The sequence below is a fragment of the Populus alba genome, chromosome 8, assembly GCF_005239225.2.
Source record: "Populus alba chromosome 8, ASM523922v2, whole genome shotgun sequence".
Lineage (NCBI taxonomy): Eukaryota > Viridiplantae > Streptophyta > Magnoliopsida > Malpighiales > Salicaceae > Populus > Populus alba.
The window spans coordinates 9,578,761-9,600,509 of NC_133291.1; the positions used below are offsets into that span (position 1 = coordinate 9,578,761).

Sequence of the window (21,749 nt, forward strand, 5' to 3'; positions counted from 1 at the left end):
ACTTTAGAATATTTGCTGGGTAATTTTATAAGATTGAGCATATCTTGATGTTTATAAAGTGGAAAGTTAAAAATTAAAATTATACCCAAAAAAACATCCAAATTTTTAGATGAAAAAGATCTGAAGTATGAGTTTTCGGCTTAAACTCACAATTATTTTGTTTTTAAAAATTAATTTTTTTGCAATATCAAGAGAAAAAAAGAAGCATGAAGAAAAAATAAAGAGGAAGAAAAAAGAGAGTATAAAAACAAATGAAATAGGTGGCCCCCGCAGGCATATGGAACCTTCATCAGCCGGATAAAAAAAATGACTGACAACAGACAAGTCGACTGTTTATAGAATAATGATTACAAGGCAGAGTTGAAGCCCTTAGATCACACTGTCAGAGTGGCAGAATGTTCTATTGGGATTAGGAAGCATCGAAAGAAACAGCTGGCAAGCAAGCAGATCAAAGAGAGCAGGTGTTCGTAGCAGTCAACTGTCATGTTTTATCAGACATTCGTGGACACCTTAGAATATCTTAAGGTACATCGTGTATCCATCCATCACATCACCCACAACCTCAGCTTTTGTTATTAAAAGAAAAGGAAAAGTTTTTTTATTTTACATCTGACTGCCATGCCTTCCACAGAATCTCATAGATTTTGAGATCACCGGGAGGATATGGTTGGCATAGCTTCAATCCACATCATACACGGTGGTTGATAGTACCCTGCTCGATTAGTGAGATTGCTCCATGAACTCACGAGCAGTCAGCCTGTTTAAAAACATTTCTTCATGTAAGAATTGCTAGATAAACTCACGAGCAATTACAAATTAATTAACTAAATAAACATTGTGTTCCAGAAACGACATTCTTACCACCTATCAATATCCAGAAATGGATTTGGATCCGGACATGGAAAAAGGGTCTCGGTGAAATGAAGCAGCAATTCATAATACGAGGGATGATGATATCCCAACAAATGGGATTTCCGTCATTTTCTTTACAAAATGAGATCTGTTGGTTCCAATCCCAAAATTTGATGCTTGGAAACACATCGAACAAGAGGGATCGATGAACATGTGTCAGACCCAAGTGAAACAAAGAGAGGGAAAAAAAAGGATGGCCTAATACAAGCTAATTCACTCTTGAAATATCTATCTGCATATCCCAAACTCAGAGGCACCTGAAGGATATAAACTACCAACCCTGCCACAACCACTGTTTACACACCGATATCACCACACACACGACTTATTTTGCCTTATTTTGCTACCGTCCATCTTCCGAAGTGAATGACTCTGCAAAGCCAGATGGCCGAGTAGGTATACTAGTCTGGGTATTATCCCCACTGGGAAGAAATGAAGAGCTGCTTCCATCAAATGCCTGCCACTTCAGGAGTACTTCAGGCAACGGCGTCTCAAAATCAATCCCATACATATCATCAGAATCTGGTTCTGCTGCTTTCCAAATCTCAGTAAGAGATGACAGAACATTAACCACATGACCCATGTCTGGCCTTTGGTAGGGCTCCCTTGCAGTGCAATGGCCTGCTAACTCTGCAACGGTGCTAATGCTGCCGAGGGTTTCCTCGTCAAGGTTAATAGTTGGGTCAATGGCCTTACGGAATGTGTCTTTGTTGATGTGCATCCTACGGAACCAAGTAACAAGATGCAAGCTGTCCTCAGGTTGGGTCTCGTCAAGTGCTTTTCTTCCTGTGATCATCTCCATTAATATGACTCCAAAGCTAAACACATCAACCTTGGTAGTCACTCGACCAGTCACTGCCAAGACATTCAGAAAATTTTAGGTTCACCTCCCAGAGGACTGATTTTTATCCAACAAAAGAAAAAAAGAATTTCTTTAAAATTCTGACAAGTCTAGACAAAAGAAGACTGGAATATTCATCATTTGAAAAGCAAGAGATTTATTTGGTTGCCAGTGACCCACTGGAGCTGCAAACCAAGGAAAACAAATATAGAGCGAAATAGGTAAATGACAGTATATGAGAACAGATATGTTCTAGTTCAGTGTGCCCAACAAATACAATAAAGCAAAGTGAATCACTCATCTCAGCTAATGCAGTTATGCTACAAGTATGCATCGAATTCTAAGATCACAATAACCAAAATTTATGTGTTGAAACAAGGACCAAACGCTGTGCGGGAGGCTCTTATATAATTGTATGAAATTTTGTGCTCCAATACTTCCAAATGTTGCACAAGTCATAACAGCACCATGGATCAGGGTTGTGAAACACGACACATGAAAGCTCATCTGCTAAAGTAAGGAACACGGGAGAAGCAGCCAAATACCGTGGATCATCTTTTTGACTACACCAGCTTTGTTTCTTGTATTGTTATGAAAGATGTTTTATCAATCATCAATAGATTTCGTTTGTCCATTTTTTCAAAATATTTGAAGTAACAACATGGCAGATAGTTGACCATTGACGGAGACAAAACTCTAGTGTTGGTTCCCCAATGTTTCAGCTATTAAAATCTACATGAAAAGGAATTTTTAAATAGATGAAAAATAGAAAAGTACTAAATGCAATTCTTTCTGGTATCCTCCCCTGCCCTGCTCATGCTTTTTGTTCACTCAGTTATGCTTTTCTCACCACCTAATATGCTTGTCTATTTCTTTTATTGGTTACTCTACAATAAAAGACAAATGGTAAATCTAGGCTTGCAAAGTATGGGAGTTGAAAATTTAGTTACCCGCATACTCAGGGGCAAGATATCCAAAAGTTCCAGCTAGTCTGGTTTCAATCGAAGTATTTCCTTCCGGAGCAGGACGAACCAAACCAAAATCAGCCACTTTGGCTCGCATATCATCTCCTAGAAGAATATTGGAAGGTTTGAGATCCCTATGAATAAAACATTGATGTGCTAGCCCATGTAGGTATTCAACGCCTCTAGCAACATCCAAGCCAATAGTTAATCTTCTAGTCCAATCTAGTGATTTGACACCCTCCTCCTTCCAACAAAAAAGATGCCTGCTAAGTGTCCCCTGAGGCATATATTCATAAACAAGAAGTCTCTCATTTCCATCCAAGCAATATCCTATAAGGGCGACTAGATGGCGATGTCGAACCTTAGTAAGCACCGCAATCTCAGACATGAACTCTGCAAGACCTTTCTCACTAACCACCCCTGACTCCATCCTCTTCACTGCAATTTTTGTCCCATCATGCAATTCCCCCTTGTATACAGTCCCAAATCCACCTCTTCCCAATATATTTTCTTCACTAAAATTATTCGTAACATTTCTTAAAACTTGAATCGAGATCACCATATTTTCAGTCCTGACCAGATGAATGTCACTGGGTCCAACACTATCAGTGAAGCTCTCAATTCCAATATTTGCACTTGATCCAGCAACAGTGATTTTCACCGCATCCTGATCTCCTGAATGCCGGGGGTGAATAATCATCATATTTGGACTCTGCACCTTACTGGATCGCTTTTGTTTCCTATTATAAAGGAATACACCTAGCCCAACCATACATAAACCACAAACAACACCAATCACAGAACCCGCAATCTTTCCAGTAGCCAAATTCTTGTTCCCACTACCATCAGAATCGCCAACTGTACCAGAAGGTGAGCCAGGTGCAGTTCCGGGAGTCCCGGGGGGAGAATAGACACTGCCATTCTTCCCAATATCAGGATTTCCAGCATATTCCACTTGCACATTATTTCTAAACTTAGGGATGTTACCGTAGAGTCTATTATTCGAAACATCTAAAATAGTAAGATCAGACAAGTTTGTAAGCTCATCTGGTATCGTACCAGTGAGCATGTTATCAGAAAGAAACAATTCCTGCAATGTCGAAATAAAAAAAAAATCTGAAGAAATGGTACCAGTGAGTCCTGCTTTCTTCAAGTTAATAACCAAAATATCCTTTCCAACACAAGCAATCCCTTTCCAGGTATTGGAACTGCAGGGATTATTTCCTTTCCAAAAGTCAGCAAGACTAGCAGGGTATCCAAAATTTTTCGCAACTGACAACAAAACATCGACAGTAGCATCACAAGCAACACCAGGTTTATCCAAACAAAAATTATTAGTCCCAGGATTCATATCCACAGAAACTCTATCAGCAAACTTGGGCGTCGGTCCCTGGAGCTTATTATTAGTGAAATTGACAGCACGAAGTGTAGAAATGTTCACCAATGATGGAGGGACAACACCCGTCAAGCTATTATCCCTTAAACTCAAATCTTCCAATGAAATCATCCCAGAAAGATCAGGCAAAGGGCCCGTGAGAGAATTTCCATGGAGCCAAATTTCAGTCAATGAAGTCATGTTTTGCAAGATAGAAACAGTGCCATTTAGCCTGGAATTACTCTTCTGGCCATTAAGCCACAAAGACCGTATAGTAGACCCCGAAAAATTCAGAGGCAATTCACCCTCTAAATAATTGAAAGCTAAATGCAAACTTTCCAATCCAGGAAACACATCGTTGTTGAAAAATTCAGGGATTTTGCCAGCTACATTAGCATCATTCGCCGAGAATTCCTTCAAAGAAGTCGCATCTTTTAGACTCTCCGGTATTTCCCATGATTCAAAGGGATTTGTATCCAAACTGACGGAGGTTAACGACGTCATTCCGGTGAAAAAATCAGGAGGGATTGAAGAGAAATTGTTGGTGTGTAAAAGGAGGACTTGGAGAGAGCTTAACCCTGACAAACTCGGTAATGATCCCGTTAAATTGTTGGACATGACCTCGAACCTAGTTAACTGAGTCAGGTTTCTGAGTTCTGGGGGGAGTGTACCTTGTAAATTCTGGTAGCCTATTTGGATACGATCGACCCGATTATTTGTGCATCCCACGTGGGTCCATTGACATGGGTCAGAGGCAGACCACCCGAGAGTAGACGATTTGACAAGGCTGTCTCTCAGTTTCAGCATGACTGCTGCGTCGTCGTTTTGCTGAGAATGGGCAATGCGTAGCAAGGAAAGAAGGAGTGAGGTATGGATGAAAAGCCAAACACCCATATCATGTGTTGTGGTGTTTCAGAGAGAGAGAGAGATTTGTTTCTTGAAAATAGAGTGGGTTACTGCTTCTGTGCTAGGGTTTAATGGAGCAAAGGATGGGTTTTTTCTTCTTTTTCTTCGGAGAGAGAGAGAGTTTTGGCAGAGAAAACGGTGGAGATGGAGGGGAGGGAGGGAGGGTGTGAGTGAGACAGTAAAAGTTGCTGCCATGAAAGGTTTATTTTGGACTGGTAACTCTTAAGGAAGTTATGAGTATTGTGTTGCTGATTCGACAAGTGAGGGACAGAGTTGGCGCATGCGTGGTGGACCTTACATAGGTTTTTGCGGAGTATTTTTGTGCTTTATCATAAAAAACAAATAACACAATATAAAAATATTTTAAAAAATAATACAGTTAATACCGTTGTACACAGTTATTGCAGATGATATTTTAACTGTTTGTAAAGAAATATTATTTATAATTTTCTAAAATATTTTAAAAAATAATACAGTTTATACCGTTGTACATAGTTATTGCAGATGATATTTTAACTGTTTGTAAAGAAATATTATTTATAATTTTCTAAAATATTTTAAAAAATAATACAGTTTTATACCGTTGTACATAGTTATTGCAGATGATATTTTAACTGTTTGTAAAGAAATATTATTTATAATTTTCTAAATTGTATTAATTTTTTTTAATTTTTTTTAAATTGTGTTATTTTATATATTTTTTTTAAACGCTTGAGTGAAAAAAAAAAAGGTTTTGCAGCCCAAAGCCCATGTTGTTTAAATTTTAAAAATAAACTGATGGTTAATTCCTTAAAGAGCTTCCACTGGCTGTGTTTTCTTTTTATTATTGCATTGTATTTTTTAAAATTTTAAAAAAATATTTTAAGTTATTAATATAAAAAATAAATCTTAATAAATATTACAAATAAGTTCACTGTTTTTTGTCGTGAATGTTTCGTTATATATTTCGTTTTATTGCATGTTATGCATCACTATTCTGTTAAATATCGAAGAAATCGGTGATCTGATTTGTAGAGGTTAGTTTAGGAAGTATAAAAACTAATTTGAAAAATGAACTTAATTACTAGTAAATTAAAATAAAAATAGCATATAACTTATTTTGTACTCTGCTCGGTGAACCTTTTTGTAATTCTCTTGAAGAACATTTATTATGCAATTATTGTTCCCTGGAACTTATCTTGATGGGCCTTGGATCTGCTAACTTCTGGCTTCGAGAAACCCGAGAACACAGGTCGATCGTCTCCTCTGACGAATCAAGAAGTCTCCTTTAATAATTAATATAATGTAAGGCCTTCTAATTCGCGTCTTTTGAAATTCTAACAAAGTTTAATAAAACATGTTAAAAAAAATTGAATACTTGTTCCAAAAGTCATATGAACCAAATTAATTAACATCAATTCAATTCAAATTTCCATGAAAATTTAATAGCCAAAAAATAAAATTTAATATCTAATAATTAAAAAAAAATAGATTATTAAGAATACATTCAATATTATTAGAAAGATCTCGACAAGACAATTCTAATCAAACCTTCAAAAACCATCAAACATGATTCTAATTTATTAAGAGTTTTATTTGGAGTTAATCACGATCTTATTTAGTGGTCTTTTAAGATGTCGTTATAATCGTTTTATTGAGATTTTTGTAATGATACTGAGTATGTCAAAAATAAATTCCTAGTATATTCTCAATAATAATCTCATTGAGATTTATTTATAAATTCTCGATTAAAGATAAGAGTTACCTCTTTTTTACTTGTTATCCAAATATCTCCACATATTAGCTTGTGAGGTCATCTGTATAGGGTGCTCCAATATCATTAATTTTCACACAGTTTATATGATAAATGTTTTTATACATTCCTATATATACTCCTATTCTTTTTGGGCTAAGTTTTTCGCACTATTTTTTTATGTTCACATATTTTTGTACATTGTATGATTGTCATTGTTAGAGATAATTATCAAAATTAGACCTACCGGTTCAATTGTTGAACCGGTCCGTTCAAGAATATGAATTGTTTATGCAATCAAGCCGATAAGAACTAGCTTGAATCAACCTTAAAAATCAGTTTAGATATGTCAAGAATCAAATTGAATCGTTTCAATGTCAACTTAACACTTGTTACATGCTAAAAATATGAAAGAAAATGCCTTTTTTTCTAGGTATTAAACAAGACATGGTTGAAGTAGTGAATCGCTAGTTGAGCTAATGAACTAAAACCTTCACCAGTTGAAGCTCCAAGTCGATCTTGATAATACTATCGCTAGATCCTCTCATCATTTGACATTATTAATAATGTCGTTAAATAATGACATGTGCTAGTTCCTTAAACCATGTAATATTTTGACAATGTACATTTTATCTCTAATTTTTTATTTTATTTTAGTCCATGTATTTTGTTTTTATTACAAATAAGTCTTGGTATGGTTTTTATCCTCATGTTATATGATAAATGCAATCCAGTCCCTAAAAGATTTTTGTTTTCAATCAAACATCTACAAGTCAAATCTTAAATTGGCCACTTGTGATAATGGATATATAATATTTTTTATAAAAAAATTATTTTTTAATCGATGTATCTATTTAAATTTACCTAATTCTCATCTTGTCCATCAGCAATATATTTATGATAATGGGGAAAAAAAATCAAAATCAAAATAAAAATACTTCAGTTAACCTAACAATAATAAAGTATTTTTCAATAAAAAATTTATTTTCTACAATATCATTTAAATATTAAGAAATAGGTCATTTTTATTATAATAGTTAAATAATATCATAAAAAAAAAAAACTCAAGGATTTATATATAAGAAAAATAAAATATAGAGACCAAAATGTATATCAACATAATTGACAGAAAGACCTAACGAGGACAGCAGCACATGTTGAAATGATATGAATAAAAACATAAACCCTTTAAACACCAAAAAAAAAAAAAAAAAAAAAAAGAAGAAGAAGAAGAAGAAAAGAAGAAAAAAAAGTACAAAACGTAGGATCATTAACCCAAATTCTTTGCAGGCATTTATAGCCCAACCTATCAAGAATCAAGGTCTCCGGTTTCCTTTCACTATCATTATGAGAAAAGCGATGCGGCGAGCTCTAGCTCATGTCGCCACCAAACAGTTCGATCAGCAGCACAGTTAAAATAAGTGGAAACTCCTCAATGGCACGTTAGAAAAATGTCTATATTCCAAAGTTTTCGAGCAGTTACAAAGAGAATATCAAACCACCTATGGAGGAGGGGATATAGAAGAAACAGTTTGATATATTAATATCAAAAATACATAAATAAAAAAACATTATTCTCATACATTTCCGAGTGAAAAATACTTTGAAAAGCAACCGCTACCACACTCTTAAACACCCCGTGAAGGTAACAATACAAATCAAGGGGTGGAGCCTCCTTCAGCAGTAACAAAAAAAATATTGATTTACAACCCCTTCTCCCTCCCCGTTCAAAGGATCTATACATACAAGTGGGTGGGTGGGGGGTAGTAGTATACATGCACTCAGCTTCCAGTAAAGTCAAACTGAAGATGGTTAGAAATCATTGGCCGAACCTGTAATCATTTCCGATGAAGAATCATAAAGAATTCAAGGAAACCAGTGTCCATTATCCACTTAATACCAAGTGCACCGGCAGGCGATTCAAAATTGCTGGTTCAGTTCAACCAAAGAACTCTCCAATTTAGTTTTGCTCAGTTCACCGGAGGTAAAGTGGATCCTATTATGACTTCAAAGTGGATTTGGTATCAAAGAATCTGGCAACTGCCTGATAGAGATTTTCTTCCTCGAAAGGCTTTGAGACATATCCATCCATCCCACTCTTCAAGCATTCATCATGTGTAGCATGTATCACATCAGCTGTCATGGCTAAAATTGGAATATGCCACTGGACTTTTCTAGCTGTTCCTTCTTCTACCATGGATTCACCATTCATCTGCTCGTTTGCCTGGCTCTCCATCTGCCGGATTCGACGAGTTGCCTCAAACCTGGAGGAGAATACCCATGTGAATGGTACTTGGAATGTAAATGTCATGCAAAGCATACCAAAAGTACTTGCTTTTCATGTTCCTGATGCATTGCAATCAAATCTGTTAAGTATACATCAGTGGTAGAGAGTATAGTCCTGAGCACCTAGATTACCAATCTGAGTATGAACTTTTCTCTTTAAACTTATTTTACCAATAATGACGCCTGATTACTTTTCAATCAGGCTAACAAATTCAGGAACCAGACAATCTAGATCTCCGGACACAAGGACCAAATGCCCTTGCCACTACTGCTCTGATCCCATGCTCAGGTCACACACCGGTGTATCTAGGCATGGTTACCTTCAGCCAAATGCTTCGCGAAAACAACAAACTTGAGCAACTAAAAACATACCTGACCTAGTAATTTCATCATTTATGAAATAAGATTTCTAATGTGATATTGTTACATGATGCCAAAAAGGTTCAATAAATAAAAAAATGGAAAGAAAAAGGTGATAGGTATTAGGTAATCAAAGATTGGTATTAGGTGAAAGGAGTATAAACAAAAATAATATCTACATTTTATTATCAATCAACGAAGAAGAGCCAATAAATAACAGAACAGTTGCAATCTAAAATCATAAAACAAGATTTTGAAGACATACCCATCCATTTCTGGCATCTGGATATCCATGAAGCATGCATCATAAGTGTGCGGTGGTTGAAGCAGTTTCAATGCTTCTTTACCACTTTCAGCACACTCAGCGTCAGCTCCAAACTTCTTTAAGGCACCTGCAGCAACTCTGCGGTTTACCATATTGTCATCAACCACCAGAATTCTCTTTCCACAGAGAAGGCTCTGAAGGAAAGAAGACCCATTGGGCATGCCTTTCCCTTGGGACCTTTTCTTCCCCATGCCCAGCACCTGCAGAAGACATGCAGCCACCATACTAGATCTCAAAGGTTTCAAGATCACAGTATCAGCAAAACCTGCTCCCTTCGCTCTATCAAATTCAGAATTGGTAATGTTGGTAGCAAGAAGGATCATCTTAGGAAGCTTGAATGAATGTCCATTCTGTATCGAATCCAGTTGCCAAACACTTGAAACACCATCCTCCCCAGAAATCCATGAATCCTTCTCCACTAGAATTATATCTGGCTGGATTTTACCTCTGCTGTTAAAAAAGAGAGGTTACACCGATCACAAAGTACCATGCAATTTCAGAATTTCAGCAAAATGTAAATGTAGGAGCTCTGTCAATGATCTATTTATACTGGCTACTTCACGAGTCATCTTTTATTGAAACTATTATTCACTGGGTTTTCTATTCAGGTCAGTTCTTTTATGATTATGTCAGTAAAAATAACAAGTGCTCAGCATAATAGATGTGCACTTGCAAGAATTCAGGAGACACCCCAAAAAAGCATGATTTTCTTTAATTGCATAACCCAAAAGTTTAAACTATTAAGTGAAGGAAAAAGATAGGCTTTTTACAGTTTTAACATGCCCTTTCACGTAAAAACCTGCTCTTGAAGTATATATTAAATGTAGACCCGCTGCTAAACTTACCATGAAATTATTTTGCAAACATTGGAACTTACTCTTGACAGTTAAGTCAAAAAAGAAAAGGAGCAAAAATCCATCAACCATCCTAAGAAACACTCCCAATGCCATAACACTTTAGTAGAAATCTTAGCACGACATAAACTCAATGAAAAATGAGCACTCCCAATAATGTTCATGGTATGAATTCTAAATGATAAACACACCATGCAACCAGAATTTTGGGCATATGATGTGCATCACAGCAGAAAATGACGATAAAATCAGTCATTTTTACTAAGATACAAGGGTGCCACTGTCCAGTAAACAGGCTTACCCTCGTGAAAACAGAGTAGCATGAAAAGTGAAATGATTACCATAGTTTTTCATTGAGTTCGTGCCAAAAGACAAACCATAGTCATCAGCGATGGGCCAAAAACTCACACTTATTTCTTGTTCTTTCATTGAAACCTTTCAATTTCTTAATTAAGATAAAATGGTCAGGGACAGGGACAGCCAGCCAAATGAACTTACCCTGATGTCAGAGAACCATTTTTCCCACAGCCAATGGCAGCCAGCTTGAGGCTACTTACAACTTCAGCTAGGATACCAAGCCTCTTCAGATGGTATCTGGTTACAGTAGCCCTAACTGGGTTTCCATCAACAACTAATGCTTTCAATCCGCTAAAGCCAGAAGGCAATTCTTCAGCATTGCGTTTTTCCATATTGTTGAATGTATTTTTCTTGCATGTACCGAAAACAGCAGTGAATGAAAATGTGCTTCCAACCTCAGGCCGGCTAATAAAGTTTATTTGACCACCCATGAGCTCAACCAGACACTTACTTATACTCAACCCAATTCCAGTTCCTCCGTATTGTCTGGACGTTGAACTGTCTGCCTGCACAAAAGGCATGAAAACACGACCCTGGGCTTTTAAAGGGATGCCAATTCCTGTATCCTCCACACATACCATCAACCCAACATCCTCAGAAGCTTCATTGTTGGTCATTACATTTATTGAAGCATCAAATCGGAAATCTTCATCAGAAAAATGCTTAAACACATCCCAACTGTTCTGATCATCTGCTGCTTCACAACCACTCAAGGTTTTGAACTTTTGGGAACCTGATGTAAGCACGCTTTCATTGGATCCTCCATTTAAACAAGTGTCCACTTTTGTATCTGTCATGGCCTTGGCATTTTCATATAGATGAACTTTAACAAATATATGTCCTCTTTCAGTGAACTGCCAGAGAATATATAGTCAACTATATCAGAAGGTTGAACTCTAAAGAAGGCAATAAAGCTAATAGTGAAAAAAAATCATTTGTTCAATCATAAACTCCCTAGTAAATCATAAAATTTGTGCTGAGACAAACCTTTACTCACTAATTGATAAATGAACTAATAAGAAATAATACAGATACATTCAGGTAGGATGAACTGCATAACAAAGTTCAATCAATAGACTTACCTTAACAGAGTTGCCCACCAGATTTGTGATAACCTGTCTGAATCTCCCAGGATCCCCGACAACAATTTCTGGAACTTTATCAGAAACATAGACAGCCAGCTGTCCTTCCACAATTGATTATGCAACCGTGTTTCAGATATTTAGTACAATGACATATCACATCAAGAATGCCACCAACCATTGACGTCAAAAGTCCAAGGAAAACAGAAAAAATAGAAAAAGACAAAAGGTCAGTTTCAACATAATAGAGTATCTGGCAGTTTGTCTTTTAAAAAAAGCAAGAACCATGAGAATGAAAGGGTATTTGGCCCTTTAAGAGAATTCATGTCAGCCAACAAGATATGAAAATGCTGACTTGCCTTTTTTGTGTTTCTGTAGGACTTACCTCGATACCTTTGTTTCTAGATTTCTCAGAAAATATAGAAAGGACATCATCTAGTATGGATCGAATATCGAATGGGACAGCTTCCAGCTCTAACTTTCCAGCTTCAATTTTTGCCCGGTCAAGCACCTCATTTATCAAAGCTATCAGTGCCTTTCCACAGATTTGAGCAGTTTGAGCATAATCCCTCTGGGTTGAACTTAAATCCGTATCTAGCAGCAAAGCAAGCATGCCTGCAATTGAACAAGGACCACACAAATGATTATGAAAGTACAAGAACCTAGAACATTTTTCATATTCCAGAAAAGAAAAGAAGATCTTGCATACCAAGGACGCCATTCATAGGTGTTCTGATTTCATGAGATACAGTAGCTAGAAACTGGCATCAAGAACACAATGATACTCAGGTCAGAAGATGCTGCACCTAGAAAACAAGTGGGGGTCAGTTATTCTTTACAACAACGTTCAGAAGAATACCTGGGATTTAGCCACATCAGCAGCTTCTGCCCGGACTTTCAACTCCTGCATTTCATGGAAATCATCCTCAACTTTTACAATATGAATTGCTGCACCATATAAGATGTAACCAACTAATAAACCGATAACAAAGAATAAGAAAGCTGTGGAGAGTGCTGTCCATGAAGTGGGTGCCTTCTCATGGTACCTGCTCAGATTTCAAATTGTAAGCATCTATATGCGGAAAACTTAATCTTCCATTCATCTTATGAAATTATGATCAGCGATTAGACACACTTACCTGCATGTCATCAGGTGCTTTCTGAATGGATCTCCAAAATCAAGCTTGCTTTCATGCAAAAGAGACATGTCACCATCTACATTTTGGTGACCGTACATGATTAAAAGGTCAGAAGAGTTAGTTATGTCATAAACATTCACCAAAATTGCCTGATTCCCAGCAAGCTGTCCAAGTAAATTCTCCACAAGGGACTCAATGTCAAAGGCCCCACCAAGGTATCTGCTTTCAATTCAAATCTCTGTTAATAAATGAAACCAAATTTTATACAAAATATGAAATCTACCAAACTGTAAGGGGTGAAGCATTGCAACTTGGAAGCCCAATTAGACCGGAAAGAAAGGTGACATGGGTGAAATTCCAGCCATATGATGAAACACTGCCATGAGCCTACTGTTTGATTGCTAAATGCTAATAGTGAAATGCTCCAAAAGTTTTAAATTGCCAACTCTACACAGCTCAGTAGTGGTTCATGGCTGTTTAGAACAGTGGTCACGGTGGGAGCCAACTTGCATACAAACACAACAAAACTATTTCTGAAATTCAAACTCAGCATAAGCAGAAATAAAATCCATGATGTCCATATGAAAAGAAATAACACCTCAGTCTAAATGCACCTGGTACAATAACAATTTCCATAAATAAAAAAAATTAGGTCAATTACAAGCATGTGAAGTAACAAAAACTTTACCTTGCCAAATGTTTTATGCTATTTAAAAAAAAAAAAAAAGTTGAATTATCTTGAAGCAACGAAACTGTCTGTGAAATAGAATGAAATGATCTCTCCTTTTATTAATTATACAATATTTTCAGATTGCACCATTGCAGCAGGAAGATAGGAAAACAAGGAAAGGAAAGCTGAAACAAAATCACATATGTTTTATCAATTATGTACCAACAGATTAAATTAATATCTCCAGATTAATAATCTCATCATTACTAACACTAACCACCTACAAAAAGGCTAAAGTTTTAAGCTCAAAATTAGTATCTAAAGTAAAACCGCAGCAGTGCTAAAGAGCAAAAATTATTGAGTAGCATCACTGAACCATTTTTTTTTTTCAATCTTCTAGTCACCCTATAAATTTCATTTCCAAGCAGAATTTATTTCAAAATGATAATATAAACCCATACCCAAACCAATCACCAAAAAACTTTTCTAAATTTGGTGCTCTAATTAGAAAGATAAGTGCACGCACTCACCCAGCAGTTGCTTCTATGCGCTGCACCACTGTTGGGCTTGGAGGAAGCTTAGACTTGTAAACAGGGAATGTCAACACAACACCGAGGTGATGAGAACCTAGCAACCTAAAGGGGCTCGTCAAAACAGCTTTCCCTGAAGCCCTAGCCCTCAGTATGTTTTCTCTGTCCTCCTGCATCATGCGGAAGAAAACATTATTGAAAACTAGATGCTGAAACGTAAATGATGTAAACAAGATAACCAAATTCAAGTCACAAACTCTGAAAATTACCTCCCCTGACATCATGTCAAGAGACTCGATGTAGGAGACCGTCTCTTGAGAAAATATTACAGGAGCGTACTCATCTCGAATGGGTGAGGGTTCTCTCTCCATTGTCTTTATTGTCCACCCATGTTGCCTCTCGAATTCCTGCCTCTCTGAATCAATTACTCTTCGTGCATAGGCTACGCCACTCAACAGCGGCCTCTCAAATGCAGTTCTGGCAGTGTACTCAGCAAAGGTTTCCTGCATTTTGTCAAAATTAATTCTCAGCGTGCACAATCAGAGAACAAGGATTAGAAGGATAAAATATTTTGGTCCTACACAAACATTTGACAAAGTCATCTTGCATTTTTCCTTTTACATCTTGCAAGCCAAATCGCAGGGAAATTTAAATTTCCAAAATTAATTTCCAATGGATTCACCTTAATTCGTTGAAGAACAAAACAGCCTAAACAACTTCAAAGCCACAAACAGAAAGAAAAATAAAACATCTCTTCAGAAATCACAATTAACTAAGCCTTGCATGACTTGTGGCTAAATCGAAGTGAATTTTCCTTTTTGTTGTTTGGGAACATGACAGCAAAAAAACTAACATTCAAAAATCATCTTCCCTTTTTCAATTTTTGTCTTTTCCCCAGCAAACATTTAGAACCTTTAAAATCCAACCAGCAAAAACAGAAATCAAAGTTTCGAGAGAAAGGAGCAAGAACCTGGTCAATTGCAGATGGGTTCTTGTAGTAATGAAATGTGGAGACAAGAATGGCTAGGGCATGAACATGGTTAACACTAACACTGAATTGATCTTGCAACATCCTTGCCCTTTGATCACACATGCTACCCAACACTTCCTTCCTCCTCACTCTGTTATCCGCATCCATGCCATTGTATATCATCAAACTAAAAAGTGCCATAGCCATGACCCAAAGCAACAGAACTTTAGGGAGCCAAGTCCTTTTGGCTTGTATAAATGTATACCCTCTTTTGGTCCCCATTTGTTGATCATTCACCTTAACAGCCACTGAGTGGTGGTAGCTTTGCTGCATCTTTAACGCCATGGATGAATTCAAAAACACAACAAGAACTAGAATTTCTCTGTTTCTTTTTTGATTTTCTCCTTGTTTCTCTGATCCCCAGTTCATATCAAACCAAGAAAGACCCCAATAGCACAGGGACACAACACAGCCATGTATGTCTGAGGCAGGATTCTTTAAAGAGGTGGCAATGTTGCAGCTACTTTTTTTCCTTATGATGTACAAAGAAAATGCACACTGCCGGTGCTTAACAGCGAGTAAATTATCATTTACAGCATTTTGTTGCGTGATTTGAGCAAAATAAAAAAGAAAAGGAAAAAAAGCAAAATTTAGACAAGTAAACAAATATCTCTCTCAATCTCTAAAAAAACCCATGTTAAGAATTGAAAGAAAGAGAACCAGAATTGCAAAGAAAAGGGTTCTCAATTGTTGAGACACAGTCATGAGGATTCTCAAAAGGTGGAAAGCAGCCCATATTCCAAAGACTGTCTCTTTCATTTACTTCTCAAAACAGACTGTTTTGTATAATAAAGAAAAAAACACTAATCATTTTCATATCCAAGCGTGAAGATTTTTAGTATTTTAATTTTTATTCTCACTTATTTTTTACTACTCCTATGTGATAGAGAGGGAGAGAGAGACACTGGTGTAAGTGAGAGGTAACAAGACAAAGAGGAAGCACGTTCACTGTTGTTTGTTTTAATATTATAAAATTAGCAGCACTAATCTACAACTCTAAACACAGATTGACCAAAGAACACAAACAGCGAAGCACAAGCAAGCAAAATGCTTTTTCGGAGATTGGAGAGAGATAGGGTTGTTGAAAGAAGGAACAAAGTCAATCAACAATGGTGGAGTTTTCTGTAGTAGAAGAGAGAGAGAGAGAGAGAGAGAGAGGGAGGTGGAGGTACTTTGAATAATGGCCATGTTTACAAGAGTTTATTTTCTTTTTCTTCTTTTTAAACTTAATTTGGACCGTCTTGATCTTAGGTTTTGTTTTTATTTTATGTATTTATTTATAATATAATGTTGTCTGTATATAAACACCTTTATCTGTACTTGGCTTTTTAAAGCAAACTGAAGAGAATTTTTAGGATTTTTGTAGATACGCTAACTCTCTCCCTTCTTACACAATCTATTAAACTATACCCTGTTAGTCATAACTCTCGCGCTCTCTCTCCTTAACCCTTCCATTAAAGTCTTCACTTTCTTTGATTTCAAGAGATGTAGTTCAACTTATCTGAGTCATCAGATATTAAATTTATTTTTTATAAATTATTAATTTAAATTTTATAAATTTTAAATCATTAAAAATTAATATAATTATTAGCTTTAAAATAATAAAATTAATTGAAATATATACTAGCTAGTCTGAAAATCATGTTAATAAAAAGATAAAAAAAAGTATTCACTCTCTCTCTCCTCTCTGTCTTTCTTGTATATTTTCTTACTGCATCTCACACACCATACTGTGTCCCCCCCTCTCTGTTATAGTTTGCAGTTCACTCTGACGTTGGTACGTTTTCGTTGTCTGTATTTTTTTGGACTAGAACAACTGCTAGAAGGAGCATTTTTAACGTTTTTCTTTTCTGTGGTTGGATTAATTTTACTGGGATGCCTTTCTTGTTTTCCAAATTTTTTTTAAAAAATTCATTTGTTATGGTGATTTGAAAATGTTTTAAAAAAAAATTAATTTTTTTTATTTTTTTAAATTAATAATTTTTTTAGTATTTCCAGATCATTTTTAATGCGTTGATATCAAAAATAATTTTAAAAAAATAAAAATATATTATTTAATATATTTTCAAATAAAAAATATATTTTTAAAAAATAATTACAATCATACCCCAAATATACTATATTCTCTGTCATTGCATCCATAATCTCTAAAGTAACAAGTTTCAACTCAACATTAATTAACTCTATCAATTCATAACTAAGTTGACATGGAGTATAATGAGGTTGGTCTGACAATTATTTAGGTAGTTTTTAACGTGTTTTATAAAAAAATTTAAAAATTAATTTTTATTTAAAATAATTTTTATATATTTTATATTATTTTTATTTACTTATATTAAAAATAATTTTTAAAATATATATTTATATTTAAAAAAAAAAACACTATACACCATAATCCACTACAACATTTTCAAAAACCCCTTAATAGATATTTATTCTCTTTGATGGATATTAGAATTCAAACATCGTATAAGGTAACATTAGAACGTGAATTTTTCTGGCGGCCAGGAATGGCAATATTGAAGAAGGCTAGGAGAAATTGTGAGGGAGACAAGAGTGATATCTGCTAGAGCAAGTACGTTATATCCAAGTTTTGGGTTTTTTCTTGTACTGGGATCTCACATGCATGCCGTCCAATGACAGGATCTAGCGCTGTTGCCTGTTAGTTTAACCATTTAATTTTTAATCTGAGACCTTTTACTGGTTATTTCAGCTTAAAAAACATGTCTCCAGATTGTTAATAATATAAGAATTTCAAGTAGATGTATGTATTTATACAAATCTAAGAAGAATCAAGCCATGTGTTCATTAATTTCGCTTATAACTCAAATAAAAGTGTTCATCGAGCTTCACTTCCATGTCAAATGCCGTCTAAACCTATCCATGACAATGATAGCAGCAGCCTTGAAATTGAACGAAACCATGGTACGGATCAAGAAATAAAAGGCTGGAATCAGGCAATTTCCCAGTAGCTCGACATCTTGTCTGGTCGTGGTTTCAATAATTTCCTTTCCTTTTTTCTTTTTTTTTTTTCTATTTTCATGAAATACTATTTAAAACACAATTCCAAACAGCACTAACTCGTTCCTGGTACAAATTCCACGTATGGAGGCAGAAACTAGATATAAAATGGGTTAAAATAAAATATTAAAGCAGGGAAATGAATTATTCTAATCCTAGAAGAATTATTGAACAAGCGGAAACCACATATGGATGACTGAGAAATTCATGAAATATGATGAAGAATCAGGAAGAATAAGGGAGTTAACTGAACTGATTAAATATATATATGTTAATTTTAAAAGATATAATTTAACTGATTAAATTTTAAATTTGTTTTTTTAAAAATCATCAATTCAAGTTTTTTAAATTTTAAAATTATTAGGATTAGTCAAGTATATATACAGGTTAATTTAAATATTTATATTAATTTAAAATATATATATATATACACACACACGATCAGTGACAATGACTAAAATCATGATTGAAATTCCATGTCTACAAGATGATCATGATAGGAGGAAAAAATTGAAATTTGCAAAATAAAAAAGGGATGGGGGTCTAAATATCACTATCACGTATCTTTGAGAAAATGACACCGCGACAAGGCAACGGATCTTATTCCCACCTAATTTTCTTCTTATCTCCGTCTTCTACAATTTCCTAGATATCATGTCCAGTCTCCTGTTATATATTTTCACCATTTTGTTTTTTGGTGAACGATAGAAAAAATAGTGGTAGAATAGAATATCCAAAATCCATTTCTCAAATAATTCACAGCGTGAAGAAGATTTTTTTTGGTTGTTGAGTTGACTGATGACATTCGTATATTAATTGTGTTTGTTTTTGTATCTAAAAAAGTATTTTTAATATTTTTATTTAAAATTATTTTTTATAATTTTGTATTGTTTTCATGTGTCAAAATTAAAAATATTTTTTAAAAAATATATTTTTTTAATATATTTTCATATAAAAATATTTAAAAACACAACTGTTACTATAATTTCAAACATTATCTAAAAATACAGAACTAAAATTCAAATTTCTATTATTAATTTGATAAAATAAATTGAAATTATGATATGTTGAGTTAAAAATAAAATAATTTAAAATGTTAAAAACTATAATTTTTTTATTAGGAAAATTTTCATTTTCTTATTAATATATTTTTTTCTCACAAAAACCTATCTTTTTATTAATAGCATGTTTTTTAATAAAAAAACTAAAACAATTAAAACACATACACAGAAAAATTTCAGCAATTTAAATTAAGAGGAAAAAAATTTACATCTTCAATCAAAACTTTATGTTCTAGTTATTTTATTATTTTCTTAAAAATTTTTTACTAGAATCATTGTTTTTTTTTAAGAAACTTATTATTATCTAAAAAAAAAGTTTCAATTAAAAAAGAAAAAGAACCATGACTGGATAATTTGTACATGATAGGAGTAAAAAATAAAAAAATTAATCTAGAAAAATTATGTAAAAGATTTACAATAATAATAAAAAGGATTCATTCTCATTTAATATTCATGACCATGTTTTTTCATAGATTTATATATTAGGTTTATATAAAATAATTTACATGGTAATTGTTAATATTGTCTTTAAAAAGTATAATCTTATTTTAAAACATGAAGAAATTAGATAATATTTAAAATATCACTTTAATTATTTTATCTACAGTTTTTTTGTTCAAAATTAAAAACAAAATAATTTTTAAAATGAATTAAAAGAGCCAGAAACTGGATTTGAGAGGATGCTGGCTCAAAAACAAAAGTCCATGCATGCCTAACAGGCTAGCACTTTTATCAATAAAATAAGCAACGCCTGGACAAACGTACAACACATGTTATCTTATTTTTGGTGATCGAAAAGTTTGGTGCAAGTAAAATGGGAAAGCTTCAGGAGACTTGTAAAAAAAGTGTAAAGTTTTAGCAAGTCCAAACACATAAGCCGTGGGTACTTCTGGAAGTTGCATTGTTTTGGAAAATGTCATGTTCAACACAGTTTCCTCTTTTGTGTTAACTGGATATCATGCCTGTACTATACCACGAGCTTATTATGTCTATGTGTTTTTATGGATTTATAAAAAAATTTATATAAAAAAATATTATTGCAATTCATAATATTTTTTTAAAAAAATTTATAAAACTAAATTCTTAATCAGCTTAATATTAAAAAAATAAAATTAATAAAAATAATTTTAAAAAAAATCATAACAAAAAAATAAAAAAGAAAAACAATCATGCAAGGAAATACTATAGCAATCTATAGTATTTCATGAGAAAATCTATAGTTGTAATTCTTAACTAGTTTAATATTTTTTTTAAAAAAAAAAACTACGAAGTTAAATTCTCTATTACCTCAACATGAAAAAAAAATCGACAAGGACAATTCTGAAAAAAAAAATCATACAAAAAAAAACTCATATAGAAAAACACTATAGCAATCCATGGTGTTTTAAAAAAAAAAACTACAAAGCTAAATTCTGGAAAAAAAAAACTAAATTTTCAACAAACTCAATATTAAAAAAAATCAACAAAAACAATTTTGAAAAAAAAACAAAAAATGAAAAAAAAAAAGAAGAAGAAAAAGAAGACAATTTTGGGGGAAAAATGAAAAAAAAAACATATAAGAAAAGTTAAAGCTAAATTCTCAACTAACTCAATATTAAAAAAAAATCAACAAAGATAATTTTGAAAAAACAAATGTGGGTAATCACAATAGCAAAACAAAAATCATGTGAGGAAATATTGTAGTAATCCATAATATTTTTTTAAAAAAAACTACGAAACAAAATTCTCAATCAGCTCAATATAAAAAAAAAACGATAAAGACCATTTAAAAAAAACATAAAATATAAGAAAAATAACTATATAAGAAAACATTGTAGCAATTCATAATATTTTAAAAAAATTACAAAATTAAATTCTCAACCAGTTTAATATTAAAAAAATCAACAAAGATAATTTAAAAAAAATGTGAAAAAAAAACAATTTAAAAAAATAAAATATATAAAAAAAAATTATATGGACAGCTACTGTCCCCACATATTTTAGAATATTACTTAATAGATCCCTGGCTATGGCTAATAAAGGAAATGAACTCTGACAGGTAACAAAAACGAGTTTTAAGCTCATAATGCTCTGGAAACGCTCTCATGGTCTCGTGCTCCTCCTCCTCCTTGTGTAATAGAAAACGTATATTTTTATGTGAAGAAATATTGGAAGTTGTCGCCAATTATTTTGTTTGCTCAGCCGTACGTACGTCTTCTTTCATAAAAGGGATTCCATTTTTATTAAAAGAAGGGGGAATTTCTTAATACGTAGTTACGTACCGTCTTGCGAATACAAAAGTTAAGTCCAGAAGTTTGGTATAT

At 33.8% G+C, this 21,749-nt stretch overlaps 2 protein-coding genes across 3 annotated transcripts; both read right to left on the reverse strand.

Annotated features, from left to right (window-relative positions):
• Positions 1 to 445: 445 nt before the first annotated feature.
• Positions 446 to 5,232, reverse strand: LOC118054484 (receptor protein kinase TMK1). The gene is made up of 3 exons (XM_035066091.2): positions 2,704 to 5,232; positions 862 to 1,767; positions 446 to 757 (listed from the first exon to the last, which is right to left on the reverse strand). The coding sequence occupies exons 1-2, from the start codon at positions 4,985 to 4,987 to the stop codon at positions 1,256 to 1,258; spliced, it is 2,796 nt and encodes a 931-aa protein (XP_034921982.1). The 5' UTR covers positions 4,988 to 5,232; the 3' UTR covers positions 446 to 757; positions 862 to 1,255.
• A 3,018-nt stretch (positions 5,233 to 8,250) lies between these two features.
• On the reverse strand, positions 8,251 to 16,544 carry LOC118054489 (histidine kinase 4). Of its 2 annotated transcripts, none has more exons than XM_035066113.2 (11): positions 15,305 to 16,544; positions 14,604 to 14,837; positions 14,335 to 14,504; positions 13,135 to 13,353; positions 12,855 to 13,041; positions 12,705 to 12,756; positions 12,381 to 12,610; positions 11,996 to 12,094; positions 11,055 to 11,767; positions 9,643 to 10,149; positions 8,251 to 8,995 (listed from the first exon to the last, which is right to left on the reverse strand). In XM_035066113.2, the coding sequence occupies exons 1-11, from the start codon at positions 15,731 to 15,733 to the stop codon at positions 8,731 to 8,733; spliced, it is 3,105 nt and encodes a 1,034-aa protein (XP_034922004.1). In that variant the 5' UTR covers positions 15,734 to 16,544; the 3' UTR covers positions 8,251 to 8,730. The 2 variants fall into 2 exon arrangements, with proteins under 2 accessions (XP_034922004.1, XP_034921996.1); XM_035066105.2 differs by having other exon boundaries at positions 9,643 to 10,152.
• Between the last annotated feature and the right edge of the window lie 5,205 nt (positions 16,545 to 21,749).